General features: G+C 41.5%; 1 protein-coding gene across 1 annotated transcript in view; it reads left to right on the forward strand.

Moving 5' to 3' along the window:
* Nucleotides 1-21133, forward strand: part of PDE6D (phosphodiesterase 6D) — a 42887-nt gene that overhangs the window by 13982 nt on the left and 7772 nt on the right. The window contains exon 2 of the mRNA XM_063339891.1: nucleotides 19418-19506. Coding sequence (XP_063195961.1) covers nucleotides 19418-19506 — 89 coding nt within the window. The remainder of the gene's footprint in view (nucleotides 1-19417; nucleotides 19507-21133) is intronic.

Below are 21133 nucleotides of genomic sequence, written 5' to 3' on the forward strand. Positions count from 1 at the left end.
AAACTACCACTTGAGAGTTGTTTAAACTTGTGGCTCTTGAAGACTTTTGTGGTAGCTGTTGTTGCTTGGATATCCAGAGTTAAGGGTATCTGCCCTCCTCTGCATGGAAGGTAGTTCTAAGGCCCAGCTCAGAACAGGGTCTCTCTCCAGTAATAATGCAGCATGCTTGTAGCCTCTTCCAGTCTTTGGGCAGTTAACCAGAAGTAAGAAATCTTTCAAATGTACAAAATCTGTACTTCTAGGCTCTGCCCTGGGCAGTCTTTCTGCTGTAGAAGATTTTAAAAAATGACAGTCCCTCCCAGTTCCTAGATTTGATGTTCAAGGACCTGTGTCACAGTCCATGCTAATATGGCTCTAGATGTTGATTTGTCATGTCATATACATGAATTGTAATTTCCTCCTTTTTTCTTATAACATCTTACTGTCCGCTGATAGCACTGTTTTGGTGTGGGGTTCTCCTTGCCAAGGTGGGTATATTGGAATATTTAGGAGGCCAAGCCCAACTAGTCTTGAGTCTTTTGGAAGTCAGAGCAAAGTTGTGGACCATTTGTTCTATGTCAGTGCAGAGAGGAGTGTGTTTCAGGAAGACATAAAACTGTACGTGTGTTGCATTCATTAACAGATCCATCTAGTACTCTTTTAAAGAGAAGGTGAATGCAAACCTGCTTATCAGAGGTCTTAGGCTATACAGAAGCAATTCATCAAACTAACATCATCAGTGCCATCTTTTACAGATAAGCCATACAGTTACCAGACCTTGTTGTGTCCAAACAAAATCATAGGTGTTGAGTGAATGACTGTGCAGAAGCAGGTGGATATCAATTTATCCTCTCTTTCTACTGGGATCTAATCGGTGTCTGAATCAAGGAAGATTGGCCCAGCAGAGTACATGTTCTTGTAAGTCCCAGGGAGGCCTTAACAGACCTGATCCCACACAGTTGATCTCTGAGCCTCTGTATTCACCGCCCTGAGTTCAGATTTCTTCATGCTGCTTGCTACTGAGAGAAGAAATTAGTGTTCAGCAATATTGATTAGTATTGCTTTGCCAATAAATTAATATTATTTATTTTGTGTATAGTACTTTTTATCAGCTATACAAATGTTTGTGGGCATAGTGCTGAACCTCAGAAGAAAAAGTATCCCAATAGTCTTTGTAGATAAGCAAATGGGATCTATTTTTTCTTGTAGGTATGAAGAAGTACTTTAATTTTAGTTCAGAAAGGATGACGGAAGAAAGCTTTACTTATAACAGGTGACACAGAATAATCTACTATTGAAGCTGTGAGATTCTAGAATTTACATCTAAGGAATTCTGGAATCTCAGGAATTCTGGAGGAGGCTTCTGAGATTGCTTTGAAGATCTGTTATTTTTCTTCATAGGTGGAAAGCATTGCTTCTTGTTAAGGTTTTGCTGGTTTAGTTCTAGCTCCAACAAGTAGAATCCTTTTCTTATCATTTTAATGGGGTGAATCAATTTGCTGTTATTATACCAAAAATTTAACAGGAAACAATGTTCTCACTGATACCTTGAATAAAGTTTAAGTATAAAATATAATCTGAAATTTATAGGTAACACTAGGTAAAAATTATCTTGGAAACTAAGAGGTTTTCAAACTTAAAGTGTAGTTAACTAGGGTTAAAAAAAGTGTTTGGTTTTCAAGACGCATCTACTTTAGGACACGTTCAATGTGTAAGTATGTCAACAAATGATATGAGTCTGTCACTTGACATACTTGCTGCGCCTTCTTCATTGCTGAACTAAAGTAGTGTTGTAAAGAGATTTTGTCTTGAAATCAGCTCTTTTTAATGATTTAGAATTTAATGAGGTTAATGATTTAGAGTGCCCAAGTTGTTTAGTTCAACTGAGAATAATACTGGGATTAAGTTACTGCGAACAACTGCTGATTTTCCTGCCCAGATTTCCACTATCTCACATGTTAATGTGTTCCTCTCTTCTCTGCTCTATATCAATAGGGGTACTTTGGTGGAGAGGGGGGAGGTGGTTGCTCCTGTGGTAAATAACCTGTTTCTTTTCTCTTCTCTTAGTATGTGCATCTGTGTGAAAACATTTTCATGGAAGGCACGTTACTTCTCTTACCAATAGTTCTCCACAGAACAGGTTTCTCCAAGGGATATTTAACGGGTGTACAGTTCAGTCTAGGAGGACTCACGTGTATCTCCTCCTTATTTTGCAAGTTTTGTTTGGTTTTTGTGTTTTGTGTTTTTTTTTTGGGGGGGGGGAATGTTTATTAAGACTGAGAAAAAGGATTGCACTAGAAGATGGAATATATATTTGGTTTGTGTGGAATATTTTTTGCTAACAGCGATTACAGTAAAAATCTTGAGTAAAGAGCATCCATCTGAGAGAGGTAATGAAGCTAGCAGGACTGTTTCCTTTGTGAACGCTCTAATCACCTACTTAATGTTAATTTATGGCAGTACAGGAATGACTAATAGGAGGCTTTACAAACATACATGTCTAGGTAGTACATGCATCCTGTATGTGTGAACTACGTGGTGCCGATCTTTGACATGGGCAGCAGTCCAAAGGAATGGGGGTATGAAGAGCCAGGTGTTGCTGAACTGCTAGATATTCAGTGATGCTACAATACCCTGCCTTTTTTATCCTTAGAAATGGAATAAATAAAGGTCCTCTACGGAGAGGAGGACCAGTTGAGCAGCTTGGAGTATAGGCGCAAAGAATCCAGAGAATTTTTTGCACTGTTGAGGATGGTAGCATAGTAAAATAGTATTTTTTGAAATTAGAGCTCTTGTGGATTAATAAATATAATGGAAGCCTTTATGCAAAATATTACTGTAATTGCAGGCTCATGTTCTGATTGCCTTATCAGGGGAGACGAATCCTCAATGGCATCTTTGTTTGTCTTACAGTGGAAAAAGATAGAAAATAAGCAATTAAAGCAGACTTATTTAAATGAAAGGCAGTTCAGATGCCACATATCTGAGCATTCAGCTATGCAGTTCTAGCTAAGATTGTTGGTTAGTTTTTCTATTTAAAAAACCCTAATTTATTGCTGCTTTGTGTACTTGCTTTGTAGTGTGGCCAGACTACTGACAAGAGATAAATTTCTCTTTCTGTTTCAACTATGATCTTCTTTTCTCTCTTCCTGCTTCTCACCCTAAAGCAGTCTTATGAATGCGAACATAGAAATGAGAGGTTAATTACTTCCATTATGTTCTTGGGATCTTTGTTATACCAATGAATCTTGTAAAGAAATACTACAAGATCTGTTACTGGTCAGTTCAAAAATAAATGGACTTTGCTCTGATTGTATACCAGTTGACATTCTAGCAGGGAATAGCATGCTTATTGAGCTTTATGAAAGTGAAAAACAAACCCCTTGTTCCCTAGCTTGTGGTGTAAGTGCCGGCTAGGCATGGGCAAGTCCACCATTAAATTCCTATCTCCCAGGAACATAAGATACCCTAGGGAAAATCAGCAGACATCTTTTATATAGTGATAAAGAAATGTATTTTCAAAAGGAAATGGTTTAGTTTTTATCCTGTAATACCTACTCATAACAGCAGTCTGATATTAGTGGAAGATTAACATTATTCAGTCATTTAAATGTCAAATCTTTATGGCAAACTGGCATAGATTTTTAGTTAAATCTCAGATTCTTGCTTTCTCGTTGTGTGTCTGTTGCTTAATCTCCCTGGCCAGTATAGAGGATGTTGTGATCTCCTTGTTAAAGACGTCACACTGAGAAGATTGTAGTAGAGGAATAAATAGAACAAGTGTTAGGAAGCCAAGCAGCTCATCTTGCTTGAACTAAAATGCACTCCACAAAACTGGCTTCCCCACAGGTCTATTTATTCTAACTTTAAGTAAGATTCAGTTACCATTTTGCAAAGTTTCTAGCTAGCTCATTTGAGGCTCCTCTAAGTACATTTGCATCCTTTTCTGAAAATTTGTTTTACCTATTTGTGCAACTAAGTAGACAATATTTTTTACAAGAAGTTTTTCCTCTGGTAGAGACACTAGGCAAGGGAAGTGGCTCCCAAAGTGTGAAGAGGCTCAGAATTTCACAGGTGAGGTTCAGTAGGGAGCTTGAGCACTTAAAGGTCTGCTACATCTGGGCTGGCTGTGTGCAGGCCCATCTCGTTCTAATTATCTGTGCAATGCATTGCTAAAACCCGGGAGTTACTCTGGGTAGGAGCTGCCAGACCCATCCAGGCTGATTCTCTGTTTCCAGGTGCCAGCTGTATGGTCACAGTCTGCATCTTTGCTAACAGATATGCTGTTTCTCCTTATAATTGGCCTGTGTGGAGCAATCTGATGGGATAGGGCTATCAAATGTTCAGAAATCCTTCACAGATAGAGGAGATCCATCAAAACAAATAGACGTGTTTCTGCATGTCATTTTGTGAAAAGAAAAATAGCATATATGGCACTGCTGTATTTAGGAGTTCAACTACAGGTAGATATCTAAGATTTGAAAGATCTCCCACGAAAATGTTAAACTGTATGTGTTAACAGATTGCATAAAAACAATACAAGAATGAGTGAAAAACGAGTCCTTGCCCATTCTCAACTGGATCTTGTGAGGCTGGAAGTACTGGAAACTTTTTCAGGCAAAGTTAAGTTAGGAAAAACTTGTTGCTGGAACTTACTGCTTTTTTCCAGAAGTTTTTTTATTCCAGGACTGTGCTCAGACCTTGTTCTGCTCTGATTCCAACAGATTCTGAAAGAACGTAGTGAAAAGAGGAAACAAGGCAAGATGCAACAGGGTGGACACTTCCCCATAGTGGCTGCCTGCTTGCAATCCAACTCTGGGAAGCTTCAATGGGTATGGAAACACCAAATCCCAAAATACAGTTCCATTACAATACAGCGTAAAGGAATATCTCAATGTTACGGGTCCATTTTGGATCCTTGTAATAGAGCTGGTTGGGTGGCATTCGTTTTGCAAGCACAACTCGGCCTAGCACGGAGAGTTTATTTTTATTATTTTAACCAAACAGCTTCAGGACTTGGCATTTTCTCTGAAATTTAGACTAATGGCTCGACCACTGAATGCCCGTGTTCAAGGAGTCTGACTCTGAGAGTGCGGATGGAGTGCAGGTGGTATCAGGCTGTTTGGACTTACTTAAGAAAATATGTTTTTATTGGTTCAGCTCTTAAGAGTCTTTCAGACAGTAATCTCTGAATGTTCTGTACAAAATGGATGGTCACTTTTTACAAAATGGTGCCTGCCAGTCCCTGCCAGCAATGAACAGCCCTGGCATTTGTCCTAAGACTTCGTCCTTTCAGATTAACTGCTCACTACGTTTTGCAAAATTATTGCTACAGTTCCCAGACCTGGCAGTTTTGAGGACAATTTGAATACATAAGAAAGTGCTGTATTTCCACTCACTCACTGGGCTCCCTTTTACACCTAACGAAATTTTGTGGAAGGAAACCTTGTATATTAAAGGATGTTAGAAACTGTGTACCAGGAGCATCTCTAGTTTTTAGAGTCGGGGAGATTTTTTAACTTAGCTGGCCACCTGTCTTGTATGAACAAAGAAACTACCTGCGATATTAAGCATGACCCATATACGGACTTTGTTGAAGCACTTTGTCTGAGCTCAAAATATCCTTGAGTGTTCAGAGTTGAAAAAGAAAAGGAAGTTAAGCATTTTCACAGGAATTCTGCTTGAATTAAAATGAACCAAGAAGGGAAAAAATGCGGGATTTTCCCCCGACTCTCCTATTTTTATATTTTTGGTGGTTTTAAGTTGTCTTAATGAACAAGAATATTGCTGATAAGTTTCAGAGGTTTACTCATTTTTCTAGCTATAAGCATTTTGCTTCTTTTGTCAGAGCTATCACATCTATTTTTTTTTCCTGCTTTGATATGCTGTTTTAGACGCTAAAAAGTACTTCTAATTCTGCAAGCAGTCATCTTTATTTCCTTCCTGCCCCCTGCTTCCATTAGTAATGCTTGGCCGTGGTTCAGAACCACCCTGCTTTCTAGTTAGGGTGAATGAGAAACCACCAAAAGCAAGAAAAACACGGAGGGAAGGGAACCACTGGCACCGCTCCGTAGCATGATTGCAGCAATCTGTGCTACTGCACAGTCACTCCAAGTCAGAGTAAGAGTTTCCATCAGCCAGAAAGCACAGTTCCTGGCTGGCTAGAGAGAGAGAGGCAGTATTGTCGATTGAAGCACAAGAAGCCAAATACCTCCTGAGATCTCTCTCCTCTTCTCTTAGTGATTCCTTGTGTAGCTGGGGGCAAGTCTTCATGCTTATTTCTCAGTCTCTACAATATGCAGTTATTAAAAAGTTACTTTGAGAACATTATTTGAAGTTCTTGAAGCACAACGTGGTAGGAGGAATTGTTTAAATTATTAGTCACTGAGCTGTAGTGTATTGCCTATTCAGAGGGACATCCTGTCTTTCTAGTTAAATTACAGGATTTGTCTCTTGTCCGAGGTAGCCCAAGGTAGATGGTAGTGACAGTACGAAGCTGTGCAAACTCATAGCACAGTGAATGACTTCATGCCAAAGCCCCGTCTCCCATCAGTTTCCAAGCTGCAGATCTGTTCTGATATATTAATACCTCCAGGAAATGACATATTGTTCTAAAATGCATGAATCTGATAAATCTATGGATTATCGAAAGTAGTCCTTGGAGCTCACTAGGCTGGTGTTGCTAGAGAGCTCTGTAAGAAGAGGCGTGAGGCGACGGAGAAAAAAAAAGAAATTAAACATTAATGGGGTAAGAAGCACATAGTCACAACACAAGCACTGGCGGTGGGAAGTCATCTAGGCTTTTTGTGTTGTCAGTTGCTTATTTTACCAGAGGGACACTTTCAGACCGAGATGTTGCTTGGAGTTCAGAGGATAGATAAACTGAACAGCAGGGGAACCTGCTGATGCTCAGCTGTGCCATTTTCAATAAACATCACTTCGCTCAATAGAGAAATTATTGCAGAGGCCTTCAAGGAACAAAGGCATCGACTGGCCACAAACAGTGCTGTATAAAACTGCCTTTTTAAAGCCTTTTAGGTTTTTTTTCCACACTTCACACGAGGCTACAGGTCATTCAAGTGAAACTATATGAAAACGCCAGCTAAGCAGCCGTGTTTATCCCATTTAAAAATTTAGTCAAAGAAGTCTCTGTTCTTCTGCTCAGGTCTGTGCCCTGTCAGTATGGGAAAGTGTGAAGAATCTTTTAGACATGTAAAAAAAAAATCCACTCCTACAGTGTTGCAAAAATGACATGAAATCAAGCCAAGCTTTCCTTTAGAGCAAGCCAATATAATGCATATTTTAAAACAATTGAATAATGGTATAAAATAAAGAGGCATATCAAGGTTCAAAGTACCGTATTCCATTAAAGCTAATTTCATTGCATGACTGTCGTGACATCCTGTGTTTCAACTCTGTAAAGAACAATAGGCCATAACGATTTACAGGGAGGTAAATTCCTCTGAGGGCTTCTGGTTACAACCTCATCTATGAAAATGAAGTTATTCACCAGAACCCCTTGATAGATTGTTTCCATGAAACTCCCTCTAGTTCACTTATTGCTGAGAACCTTGAAATATTATCATAATAGTTCAGCTGTGTTGAAATGATTGAACGTTCTGAAGTAGTTAAGACGAAATGAAGTTGTTTCAATCGCTGAATCACTTTCAGCGTTCGCTTGCAGAAAGGAAAATTGTTTGATGTGCTAAAATTAAAAAGTGAGCAAACTTATTCCAAATTGTTTGGGGGTTTAAAGCATTTAACTTAATTTTAAGCATTCTGGATAAAAATTCTCTATCCAGCCAGGTTTGCATTGCAGGAGTGTTTCTTCCTCATCACATGTTCCTTGGAGTGTCCTCCCAAGCTGTCCCGCCCCTTTTGATAGAGGTGAGGCATTTTCTGTAAGGAGGTCCCAGTGTTTTACGTTTCAGTTGTATTTTCAGTTTCCCATATGTATGTGGTGCCTCTATGAGCTTTCTCCTTAGTTACATTCGGTTTTGTTCTTTCCACTGAGCTACAAGCAACCCACTTTAAAATCACGTTCTGATAAAGCCCTATGGATTTTAAAGGTCACATTCGTTTCTCAGATGAATACATCATTCCCATTGACTCACCTGCTGTTTCTGCAAACTCGAGAGTATTACTGATGACATTAATTATGTTAATATTCAAAGGGTTCTTAGCATGAGCTCAAGCTTTTCTAAGATGCTAATTTTTGAGATCCATTTAAAATGCAGGGAAGATGGGGAGGAGTTGAGTGTTATCGCACTGGAAAAGAGAAAATAATTTTCTTTGTGCAATTCATGCTTCTGAGATGGTCCGTGCAAGCAATGATGAGTTTTTCGAAGTTATTGATTGTTTACTACCTAGGATGTAAAGCAATCTCCAGATGTGATTGCGTGTTGTTTTTCCTGCTGAGGCATTGGTAAAAGAAATTCCGTCAAGCCCATTTAGAGAAGCCTGAAAAACATTGTGAGCACAAAGCAGCATAAAACCACTGCATTGCTTCAGCTCGCTTTTATTTTGGCACTGTTATCTGGTTCTAGGAACCATTTTAACATCTGTTTCTAGAGGAAACAAAACACATTTCTAACAGTAGCAAACAAAGCGGTTCCACAGATCTGGCACAGAAAGCAGCTTACTCCCTCTTGACAGGGGATCCTGCCCCATAAGCTGGCAATTTGTGTGTAGGTTTGATTTGGAGCTTATTCCCACTTTAAACAACATTGTATTCTATGTATCACAAGTGCATTTTGTTTTTTGCTTTAACTGTCGTTGATAGGGATCTCAAATTCTAGGGTTTGGGGTTTTTTTTTTTTGAGCTTAGAAGTGGTTAGTCTTTTTAGGTTGAGCTTAGTTCCTAGAGAAGTGCCTGGCACGTGCTCCAGAAGCATCGTCTGCCTGGCCTTTGCTGGAATGTCGGGGTAACGGGGCAGTCTTATCATCTGCTGCAGGCAGGAGCTGCTGGGGAAGGTCACAGATTGTTGCTTTTGTCTGAAGAAATCAAAGGTTGCTTGCAAATGCCTAAATTGGTTCCTATTGCTCAGCAGTGATAAAAATTGCTGGAATTTGTGAGACAGTTAAGCTTCTATAGGACTAGGCTCATCTGTACAGAGACATAAACCTTGAAACAATATTGTCTGCGTCCCTAGTTCAGCTGTTTGCAGACCACTGTGATTTATGCTTTTTTACTTTTTTCCCTCCTGATCACCCTTCGCTTCATCTCAGTAGGTCTGTAATTCTTTCCTTCAAAATGTAACTCCTTTCTTAGAAAGGAAGAGAGGAAAAGTCAGTGAAATTGAAGCCTGGCTTACTTTGCAATATTGCTGTGTATTACTGAAGAAAAACCCCCACATTCCCCCACCCTGCCTGCCCACGCTGGACACTTCTCTTTCCAGAGTCTAGGAGCTCTCCGTCTTTGTTGGTTTTGTACACGTACCTGTGTTTGTTAAGCCTACTACAGCTGTCCGATTTAAATAATTAAGATCTGGAGAGATTTCACTCTGAATATTTTCAGATAGTAAATTGACGAGAATGAAAATTAAATGTAAACTAACTGAAAGCAAACTGTGTGCCTTATTCTGCTACGTGACGTCACTAGGATGCTGTGGAGTAGAGATATATGTTAATTGTCCATTTAGATGAAAATAGTGAATAATAATTGTATTATTCAACCTAAACTGTTTGAAAGGCACAGATGTTAAACTGGATAGTCTGCATAAAATTTTTATTAGCAAATGTTGGACGTGGTTTTACTGCATTTCCAAAGTATGCAGAGTTAAATGGCTTCTGTATTTCTCTAGTTTGATTAGCATCTCTTTGCAGCTGATCTGACTATGAATTGACCTGTGCCGCATTTTTGTTGTAGATCTTTGCAGTGTGCCTCAACGTGAAAACTGCTAAGAGAAAACATATTCAGAGGTTCAAGCAGGAAATACCTTCATGGTGGGAACACAGCTCATCTTCAAAATGGTTACCCAAGGTGCAGGGAGAATGTGACACATAGGAATGAATACTGTAGCTTAACAACAGGACCAACCTTACTGCATAGTAGAAATGTTCTGAGGTCTACTTAATATAATATAATGTAGCAATATTAACTTCTGCCCTATTAGCATAATCTCTTATTACAATGAAGGTCGGGTTGACACAGTATTCAGTAACGTGTGTGACTGTTTTTCCAAGTATGAGCCAAGAACATCTTAATCCAGGACTGTCCAATGGATGTTACATGAAAAGATATTGTGGTGATATAAGATCTGTATAGATGGCGTCTGCAAGCAAAGATGTAAGGAGGAACATAAAAAGTGAAGTACGAAGTATACAAGTATATGGGGGAAGAAAGATCCTGGGACAAGAATTAGCAGGGTTCATTCATAGGGCTTTAAACTAGGTTTGAAGGGGGATGGGGATTAAAGCAGGATTACAAAAGTGGTGCCTGGGAGCAGCATACCAGTGCTTCCGGGTAAAAGTGTTAGCAAGGTTTTGCAATCTGTCTCAGTGATGGTGGGGAATGGTGATTTGTGTGGTAGCAAAGACGTGAGGGGTAGTGATAATTTGGGAACTACAGAAGTGTCCGAGCATGATCAGGTGCGAATTAGGGCTTGTCCCCCCAAGGAAGTAGCAGAACAGTTAGCCCAGCTGAAGTGCATCTACACTAATGCATGCAGCATGGGGAATAAACGGGAGGAGCTGGAGGCCATTGTTCAGCAAGGAAACTATGATATAGTTGCCATCACAGAAACATGGTGGGAAGACACACAGAAGTGGAGTGCTGTAATTGATGGCTACCAACTTTTCAGAAGGGATAGGCAAGGAAGGAGAGGTGGCGGGGTGGCCCTCTATGTTAGGGGCAGTTTTGAATGTCTAGAACTTAACACTGTGTATGACAGTGTTGAGTGTGTATGGATAAGAATTAAGGGGAAGGCCAACAAGGCAGACATCGTGATGGGAGTTTGTTATAGACCCCCTAATCAGGATGTAGAATCTGCTGAAGTATTCTGTAAGCAGCTGGCAGAGGTCTCACGATCATTTGCCCTTGTTCTTGTGGGGGACTTCAGCTTCCCAGATGTCTGCTGTAAATATAACACAGCAGAGAGGGAACAGTCCCAGAGGTTCCTGGAGTGTGTGGAAGACAACTTCCTAACACAGCTGGTGAAGGAACCAACTAGGGGAAGTGCCCTACTGGACCTACTGTTTGTTAACAGAGAAGGTCTTGTGGGGGATGTAAAGGCTGGAGGTCGTCTTGGGCACAGTGACCATGAAATGGTAGAATTTTCAATTCTTGGTGAAGCACGGCGGGGAGCCAGCAGAACTGCCACCTTGGATTTCCGAAGGGCAGACTTTAGCCTGTTTAGGAGCATGGTCGAGACTGTCCCTTGGGAGGCAGTTTTGAAGAGCAAAGGTGCCCAGGAAGGCTGGTCATACTTCAAGCAGGTTCTCTTAGATGCACAGGAGAAGGCCATCACCATGTCTTGAAAAGCGAGCCGACGGGGAAGAAGACCAGCCTGGTTAAATAGAGAGCTTTGGCTGGACCTCAGGAAAAAAAGGAAAGCTTACATTCTCTGGAAAAGCGGGTTGGCAACTTATGAGGATTATCAAGATATAACAAAGCTATGTAGGGGGAAAATTAGAAGGGCCAATGCTCAATCAGAACTCAGCTTGGCCACTGCAGTTAAAGACAATAAGAAGAGATTCTTCCAGTATATCAACAGAAAAAGGAAGACTAGGGAAAATGTAGGCCCACTGATGAATGAGACGGGTGCCCTAGTGGTGGAAGACACAGAGAAGGCAGAGTTACTGAATGCCTTCTTTTCTTCGGTCTTCACTGCTAAAGCTGTCTCTCATGAATCCCATACCCTGGAGGCAAGGAGGAAGGTCTGGAGAGAGGAAGATTTTCCCTCAGTTGAGGAGGACTGGGTCAGAGACCACTTGGCCAATCTGGACATTCATAAGTCCATGGGCCCTGACGGGATGCATCCACGAGTGCTGAGAGAGCTGGCAGATGTTATTGCTAGACCACTCTCCATTGTCTTTGAAAGGTCATGGGGAACAGGAGAGGTGCCTGAGGACTGGAGGAAGGCTGACATCACTCCAATCTTCAAAAAAGGCAAGAAGGAGGACCCAGGGAACTACAGACCGGTTGGTCTTACCTCTGTCCCTGGGAAGGTAATGGAGCGACTCATTCTGGATGTTATCTCCAAACACGTTGAAGAACAGGAAGTTATTGGAAGTGGTCAGCATGGATTTACCAAGGGTAAATCATGCTTGACCAATCTGATAGCTTTCTATGATGTTATAACTGGTTGGCCGGATGAGGGGAGAGCTGTAGATGTCATCTACCTCGACTTTAGCAAGGCTTTTGACACTGTCTCCCATAACATCCTCATTAGGAAGCTGAGGAAGTATGGGCTAGATGAGGTGACCGTGAGGTGGATTGAGAGCTGGCTGTGTGACAGAACTCAGAGGGTTGTGATCAGCGGCATAGAGTCTAGTTGGAGGCTTGTAACCAGCGGTGTCCCCCAGGGGTGAATACTTGGTCCAATTTTGTTAAGTATATTCATTCATGACCTGGATGATGGGACAGAGCGTATCCTCAGCAAGTTCGCTGATGATACCAAACTGGGAGGGGTGGCTGACACTCCAGAGGGCTGTGCTGCCATCCAGCGTGATGTGGACAGGCTGGAGAGCTGGGCAAAGAACCTAATGAGGTTCAACAAAAGCAAGTGCAAGGTCCTGCACCTGGGGAGGAAGAATGCTAAGCACCAGTATAGGTTAGGGGTGGACCTGCTAGGAAATAGTTCTGAGGAGAAGGATCTGGGGGTCCTGGTAGACAGTAAATTATCCATGTGCCAACAATGTGCCCTTGTTGCCAAAAAGGCCAATGGAATCCTGGGCTGCGTAGGGAAGAGTGTGGCCAATAGGTCGAAGGAGGTCATTCTCCCCTTTTACTCTGCACTGCTGAGGCCACAACTGGAATACTGCATCCAGTTTTGGGCTCCGCAGTTCAAGAGGGACAGGAAACTGCTGGAGCGAGTCCAGCGAAGGGCAACTAAGATGATTGAGGGACTGGAGCACCTCCCTTATGAGGAAAGGCTGAGAGAGCTAGGACTCTTTAGCCTGGAGAAGAGAAGGCTGAGGGGAGACCTTATTATGGCATACAAGTATGTAAAGGGTGCGTTGAAGAAGGATGGTGCCAGACTCTTTTCAATGGTTCCCAGTGACAGGATGAGGGGCAATGGGCGCAAGTTGGAACATAGGAAGTTCCGTTCAAATACACGGAAAAACTTCTTTACGGTTAGGATGACAGAGCACTGGCACAGGCTGCCCAGGGAGGTTGTGGGTCCCCTTCTCTGGAGATTTTCAAGACCCGCCTGGATGCAGCCCTGAGGGATGTGCTCTGGGCAATCCTGCTTCAGCAGGGGAGTTGGACTAGATGATCTCTAGAGGTCCCTTACAACTCTGAAGATTCTGTGATATGATATTGTGTTGACTTTTTGCTATGCTGTTACAGCTGTTAAATACATCCCTCTGATTATGTAATTCGCTGTGAAATGACTTTATTGTTACTGAGGATTTTTGCTGCATTTTGTCGTGGTTCACATTAATCTGTGGATCTCCCTGGCTTCTGTTGCACAGCAATTTGTTCTGTGCAGGAGACTTTAAAAGCAGGCTCTTTTACAGTGAGTACAGGAGTGTCAGGAGCGCTTTGAAGGGATAATTGGCTTCCTTCCATTTGAGGATTATTGTCTCTATTAAGAGCACCTTTCCAGTCCCCAGCACCTCCTGTCATTTGGAGAGAAGCACAGTAACCCATATCTTGTGCGTCACTCCAGGAAAGCTGGTTTATAATAGCAGAGTTCTAAAAAATGCCTGCGCCTGTAAGAGCTGTCATAGCATGCTTTCTGACTAACCTGGAACCCAAGAGAATGTGCTGCTGTCTGAAAGCAGGAGAAGTTGACAGTGCTATACCCAAAGGCTCCAGTAATGTTTGAGAAATAGCTTCCAGTTTGTGTGTTTGTTCTGGTACTTCTGTTACTAGACAGAATGGATGGATGCTCATTCAGTTCCTTCAGATATGATTTTGCACTGAATTTCAGCCTTAGGCTAGGAGGAAAGACTCCTTTTCTCTTAACAGGCTGCCAACATGTGTACTTGTGGTTTATTAAACACCAAAGACAGCAGCATTTCTCTTGAGTGCAAACAGAGTGAACTCGAGGACCTGATTCAGCAGAATGTCTGTGCATATGCTTAAATTTAAGCACATGCTTAAGAGTTCTGTGGAAGAGGGATTTGGGAGTTGTAATAAAAAGCGAGATTAGAGATTGGAAAGATTAGAGGACGAATGGCATGAGTGCAGTAGAGGCATAAGGCCATTTGGGTGGTCTACTTGCTAATCCTGTAGTTTGTTAGTTGGTAGTTATTTTGCATAACTTATTTTGGTCCTTACTCCTCAGACTGGGTTGAAACAACTGAGATGCAAATAGTCTTCTGGGAAAATGTCTGATAAAAATATAATCCCTAAAGGCTGATCTTTACTTACCCGTAACATTCTTTAAAGTAACATGCTCGCCCATGTCACGAGTGCCTGCTTCTGTCTGCTTTTCACGACAGATAATGTAAAATCAGGAGTGAAAGTTGGGCAGTCCAAATCAGAAGCTTTTCTGGGTCTGCAACAGAGATGTAAGTCTGAATTGTTCAGGGCTTTCAGCTCCACCTTCTCTCTGTCATTTATCCCATAGGACAATTCTTATTAACACATAATTGTTGAGATCCTGTTTGCACCTGGCATGTAGTGAACTGTTCTTAATGTTGCATTTCATGTACACAAAAAAAAAAAAAAAAGAAAAAGAAAAAGCTGGCAAAGATGATGAAAGACCTTCCCTTCCAGGAGTGGTTATGAACATTAGGCTTGCTTTTATTATGAAAGATAAGAGTGCAGCAGTTCCTAAGGTTTTAGAATGGCATAGACAGCAAGGACTAAAATGGAAAATGGACCATTTTATGGAAGAAATGACACCTACTCACCTACTTTTTGCTGCAGCCTTTGAGATATTCAAGAAGTGCTAAACATTACAGCACACAAATAATAGTCAGGGGGATTGGGGTAGAACTTCTTTAACTCCATACTACTTTAATGATTAATTTTGTTTGTACTCATTATCTTCCTTCAAGATTATTCTTAATTACCACTGTGGTAATACATGCAAATATTTTGCAATGCTAAAGCAGTTAAAGATAAGTATGTATATTTTGATTTGTTTGAAGGAAGTGATCTCTATGACAGATACCATAAAGAAGGAATTTCTGTTCTAAGATCAGAGGTATTCAAGACAACAAAACTTGGATTTAGAACTGCACAAACCATTTCCCTTCATCAGGCTAAGCAAAGTAGGTCTGTGAGGAAGCTAATTCATGTCATGTATATAAAGCAAGTCGAATTCCAGCTGCTACAAAGCTTTTATGTAAGACTTTGCTGACCCAATAGGTGGTGGAATATAAATAGATCAACAGTACACCCTTCCTTCTGCTGTTCTACCTAATCCTTCCTTGCCTTCAGGATTGAAGAGTATTTGATCTATTGAGTCTTAAATCAGACATTGTTTCCTACAAAAAAAAAAAAATCCAGGAGAATGAAAATTTAATGGTGTGAGAGTGTTCTTGTGATTTTAAAATGAGAAGCTGAATTGGGAATATACTATTGTTCTTCCTTTTTTTTTTCATATATATTAACTGCACAAAGCTGTAACTGCCTGGCTCTCTACTTGCTCTCCTTAGCTACCCCTGCCAGGTGGCTTGACATGAGCCTTTTCAAAAAGAGTAATTGTGTTAAACCTATATTAATTTACTTTCTCCTTTTCAATAATACTTAAAATGCCCTCTTCATCCTGCCTGCAGGTCTCCACTGCTGCTAGGAAGATGGAGCACTTTTTATTTTTAGTAACAATATCTCTCATGCTGGGATGGAAGAATCTTAAACCAATTAAACACATTAGAAGATAACAGTGTGTGTGGGTTTGGTTCAAGATCTCCATTTTCTTCACTCTGGGGTATGTCCTAGTACCAGCTTTTCTATCCGATATGACAGAAATAGTGTGGATAAGCTGCTAACTAGGTAAGCAGTACAGCTGCTGCTTTGTCAGGTATTCCCTTGCCAAAAAATCACTTGAGATGGGTTTTGACCTTTTTTTTTTTCTAAATTCCATTACAGTTAAGTTTTAGAAATTATCTTGATTTTGACTTAGGAAATTTTTTTCAGATGCCTGTTCCTTTTTAAACATCTATTTTTTTAAAAGAATGAATCTCTTGAACATGAAGTGGTTTTCCAGTAGAAGAGGATTGTGTTATGCACTTTATAGATTTGATGATTTGTTCTTCCCTTTTAATAATGCTCAGCTAGTAAGAAAAAAACTTATGAACTGCCTAGATTATTCTGATCCCTTAAAATATATCTGGATCCACATATTTTAACTCTGTGTGTACACTCTGAGTAGCAGGTTGATTACACTTTTTTATTTGCAGAAGTTGGAAAAGCCATGTGCTGAACCTGCGCATGCTTCTGCCTAGGCCAGAAAGCCTTTGCCTACACTGACACGACACCTTTATTCATTTGATACGGAATTTACATGGGTTAGCAATGTCCACGTTGTTTAAATACAAGATATTTTCTAGGAACTGTGGCATGCGTTGCTGATCTGCATGCTCTCCTCAGCGGGGATATAATCGTGAGCTTTTTATTTATTCTTCATCTTTAATTCGACGGTCAGAATACAAAGCGTGGAGCGAGTTGTCCTGCATGGATTTACTCATCAATACAGAATAAAGTCTGATGGCACTTTATAGAAGTCTAACACCCCAAATGTTAACATAGCTAGCGTTGTTCAGCACAGTAATGTAACTTGTATCACTTCTCTTGGACTGGATTGAGAGAGAAATCCTTACCGGGAGACGCAACAGAGGTCAGTAGTCTAAAGTAGTGTTTTCTCTCATCAGAAATAGTAGCATTGCAAGTAAGGATAATAATTAAGCTGTGAGGCTATGTATAGTCTTTGAAGGACACTTCTAATGTAATACTTCTGAAAATGGCAAATGTGATTTCAGAGTACTCCAAAAATTGATAAGGGAAGAGGGACAGGAAGGTAAGGCAAGGCATGGCAAGTAAAAAGAAAGCTAGTCCATTAGTTAGAGTACTGGCATAGCACTTGGGAGGCTGCATCAGTTGCTGGGTTTGGTGTTATGGTTCGTCTTTCATCCGCGTTTCAGAGGTCCTTGTCTACTGCTCCGTTTGGCACTACACAGCCTATGGCCAGACCTGTGAGCTCCTAACTCCCACTGATATTGGTAGTGAACAAATAGCAAGTAAATACTTCTGAAGGGCATCATTTTTTTAAAGGTAATACAGGTTTTTGGTAATCAGGTACCCAATTTACTGAATTACTGTATTGCTAATAGTGAAAAGTGTTTGCATCACAGAGTTTTGTGAAGATAAATGAATTTGCCAGTGAGATGCTCAGATTGTCTGATTTGTTATTTTTCCCTCGTACATGGCATTTGATAGATTGCACACTGCTTTCTATGCACATAGCTTCACCCTAGCTAGTTTGTATGTTTGTCTGTGGGAAGATGTATCTAAAAATGGTGGATTTTTTTGCGACATTTTAAATTACGGTTGGGGTGGTTCCATCCTGTGGGTTGCGTTGGCTGGGGACTTGGAGTTTTCCAGCCAGCACCACATGAAGTGCCCAGCCCCGCTGCAGGTTCTTCTTGCCACGCTGCTGCTCATTTTCTCTCTCTGACTTGCCTGCCTACAGCCCCCATCTCCCTTGGTTTGTTAGCTGGGAAGTCATCTCCACCTTCCAGCTTTCTGCCAGGATATTGAGGTGACATGGGGACTTCTGAGGATGATGCTTTCCGTCTTCTCCCCTTTTCACTTTTGCCTTAATCCCAGAACAAGTGATAGATATTATGTGTTTTAGAACAAGTCTAGAAGGACATGAGCAGGCTGCTCTATGCTTCCTCTTCCCGTGCTCCAAGTTACTGCTAAGTTTTGGAAGCTGCAAGACCATGCCTGTGTAAACGGACCCTGTGCACGCATTCCCATCTTTCTCCTCCCCCTTGCCCTTTTACTGCAACATGGAAAGTCTTCAGGAAGGGAAAGGCTCCTTGCATCTGCACGGAAGCAGCCATCTTCCCTTCCCTCCTCCACACATGTAACGTTAAAAAAAATGTTGCCCTGTAATGCAGAACTTGCTAAAGCATCTGTTTCTTCCCTGGAGCTCTGGAAAAATGACGAGTTTGTGTAAGTCTGCCTGGAAACTGTGTTAGAGGATGAATATGCATATCTCTGACAGCTCTTATTTATACCTAAGTCAAGGGCCATGTTGTCCCTCTTATGTTACTCTACCTCCCCAGTCAGTTCCTTGACTGCTCCTTGAACAGTTGCTCTCTCCTCTTCTCCCAGATAGGTTCCAGTGTCTTGTCTGAGAAGTACTGAGTACAAAGGGTGCACTGCCATAAACCAGCAAAAGAAAACACCTGGAAAGTTTGTGTGGCCTTATCTCACAGATCCTGCTCTATTTGGGCTGCTTACATTTATGCGGTGGCTCCTCAGAGCCACTCTGATGAGCTGTGGAGCAGGAGGCTGCTGCAGGGCCTCGGGCTCACTGAGGGCTGTGTCCCTCTTCAAAATGGCATCGGGCAGGTGTGCAGGCTCCTTATTCTCATGTGTCAATGTCTGACTTAGGTTATGGGAGAGATTTTTCAAAGGTGTGCTTAAGATCATTATTAATTGTCCTTTTGAAAATATGAGTATTTCATACTTGCCTATAACTTTAATGACTAATTCACTGATCTGGGCTTTTTGAAAGCTGGCACAGCCGCGCTTGCTATGAGTGATAAGAGAGGATCTCTCTTTGCTTAGCACTCAGCAGCTGAAGAACTCCCATGAGTGGCAGTTTCCAGGTCAACAGCAATAGAACAATCCTTGATATTAATATTTTGTAAAATAGGAAAACAAGCTCTATCGGGTGTTATTCTTTTTCTAATGTTATATAGGAAGCACTTCTTTTTCTAGCATTTTTCAAATGCTGGAGAACAGAAAACGTTTGTCTAGAATTATCTGTTATTGTTAGCAACATCCTTGCTTCTTTGCAGCACAGTGACATTGCCTTTATCCTTTAGAAGCAATGGAAAATGATAAATGAGGTTAACAAGCTTCAGTCTAAAGTGAAAACTAAATCTGTGACTATACAGCTCTTGTATTCATTCTGGTCAAGGGCTGGTTTGTTCATTTATTTTCCGTGAAAAAGCGTCTTTTCCTTGGCCTCTTGAGAACCAGAAAACATGACTGAAACTCAGCCGGAGTAGCCTATTTCAGGGCTTAGCAAAGAATACTAGGTGCAGCATTTAGTCTTGTTTTCCTTAATTGCTTCCCAATCAGAAATTGGATGAACCTTCGGGATGCAGAAACAGGGAAGATCCTCTGGCAAGGAACAGAAGATCTGTCTGTACCTGGAGTGGAGCATGAAGGTACTGTGTGGCCTCACTCTGCATTTGAGGGCTGGGCGGTGCTGGATGTCTGGGTCACCAGAGCTGCGAGTGTACCCCTGCTTTGAGGGACAGGTGTCCTGGCTGTGACATCACACCTTCAGATGCTTCCACCACGATAACCTGGGGACACATGGAGAAGGGTGGGAATGGATCAGTGGCTGGCAAAGGGGACAAGTGTTAAGTGGGGAGCTCAGCTGTGTAAGGAATGAGTGGCCAATCTTTGCTAGGTTGAATGTTGGTTCCAAGATGAAAAGTATAAAAATATAGACTTTTCTCAGTATAACAACAGGGTTTAGTCAAGGTAGACGTCAAATGGAGAACAAGTGGGGAAGAAGCATACACAGTTACTACCTTGCCTGGCCACAACTGTCATAATATTCTGCACTAAATTCAACCTCTGCTTTAAAATGGCGCACAGGGCACATTTGTTCTGCTGTCCTGTCCCTCTGCCATTGCTAGCAAGATCTGTTGCCCTTGCACTTCTGTCCTCGCTAAGTAGCAGAGGACTTCACTGTCCTTTACTCTTCCCCATTTGTGACAAAGCATGGTGATAGGTAATGCCCCTTGCCAAGAGCTTTGCTTTGGCTCTGTGAAGAGTCTGATCTCGCTGAATTAATTTTGAAGGCTTTTCTATTATGTGAGTACTACACAGTTGGTCTGCAGTTAAGTGGAGTGAACTTGATCATTTAATTATGCTGGTGACATTGGTGTATTTTTGGTTAAACATCAAGGACCGAGTTCTGCCTGGCACTACTAGGACTTACCTCTCCCATAAATAGGAAAATCTGTTGTGTCTGAAGGAGGCAACCAGTGTATGAAGATCCTCCTCTGCCCAGAGAGTGTACAGAAGATCTGTGGCAAAACACTGTGAGTCCAGTAGTCTTCCAGCAATATACCTGGTTTCAAAGCCAGCTTAAGGCACAAGAGAAACAAGTGGCCTTCTCCTCATTTGGTCCCCAATCAACATTCATCTGCTCTATGACAAGAGTTCATTAATAGGACCAGTATTAGGTTGTCTCAGCCTAAGAGGGGCCTGATGCCAGGAACAGAGGATGCAGGTCAGAGCTGGGGGAAAGCAAAGCTGTGACTCAGTGATCACTAAGAGCATTTTCCAAGCTTTGTCTCCTTCAGCCTTGCTAACCTGTACTTGATTCTTATAGCAGTGCTAACAGCAAACACTTCTGCTGATGGGCCTTAACAGATATTTACCCATGCCTATGGTATGAGATACCTATATTCAAGAAAAACATTCCAGCACCTTCAAATACAGCTGTAGGAACGCAATTGAAATACAACTTCCAATCGAAATGTGTTAATTCATCAGATTAGTCCTAAATTTCTTAAACTGCAGGTTAGTGATGCTTTGCCACCTCGAAATAACTGTGTAACGGGAGACCTAGGAGAAATGAGGAATCAGAATTTAGAAAGCAGAAGAAACTCAGCCAAAAATATTCCCAGTCTTCCCAGATTTTGTACTGCCAAAGCTTCTCCTTGGATGCATGGCTAGTCTTTGAATCCCCTTCACTCTTGCCTCAGCAGACTGTTGTACTGCCGTGGTTCAGTGCAAACTACAGAAAGGTGTGCTTTGGGGCAGAGGGGACAGCTG

Source organism: Chroicocephalus ridibundus, chromosome 6, assembly GCF_963924245.1.
Source record: "Chroicocephalus ridibundus chromosome 6, bChrRid1.1, whole genome shotgun sequence".
NCBI lineage: Eukaryota > Metazoa > Chordata > Aves > Charadriiformes > Laridae > Chroicocephalus > Chroicocephalus ridibundus.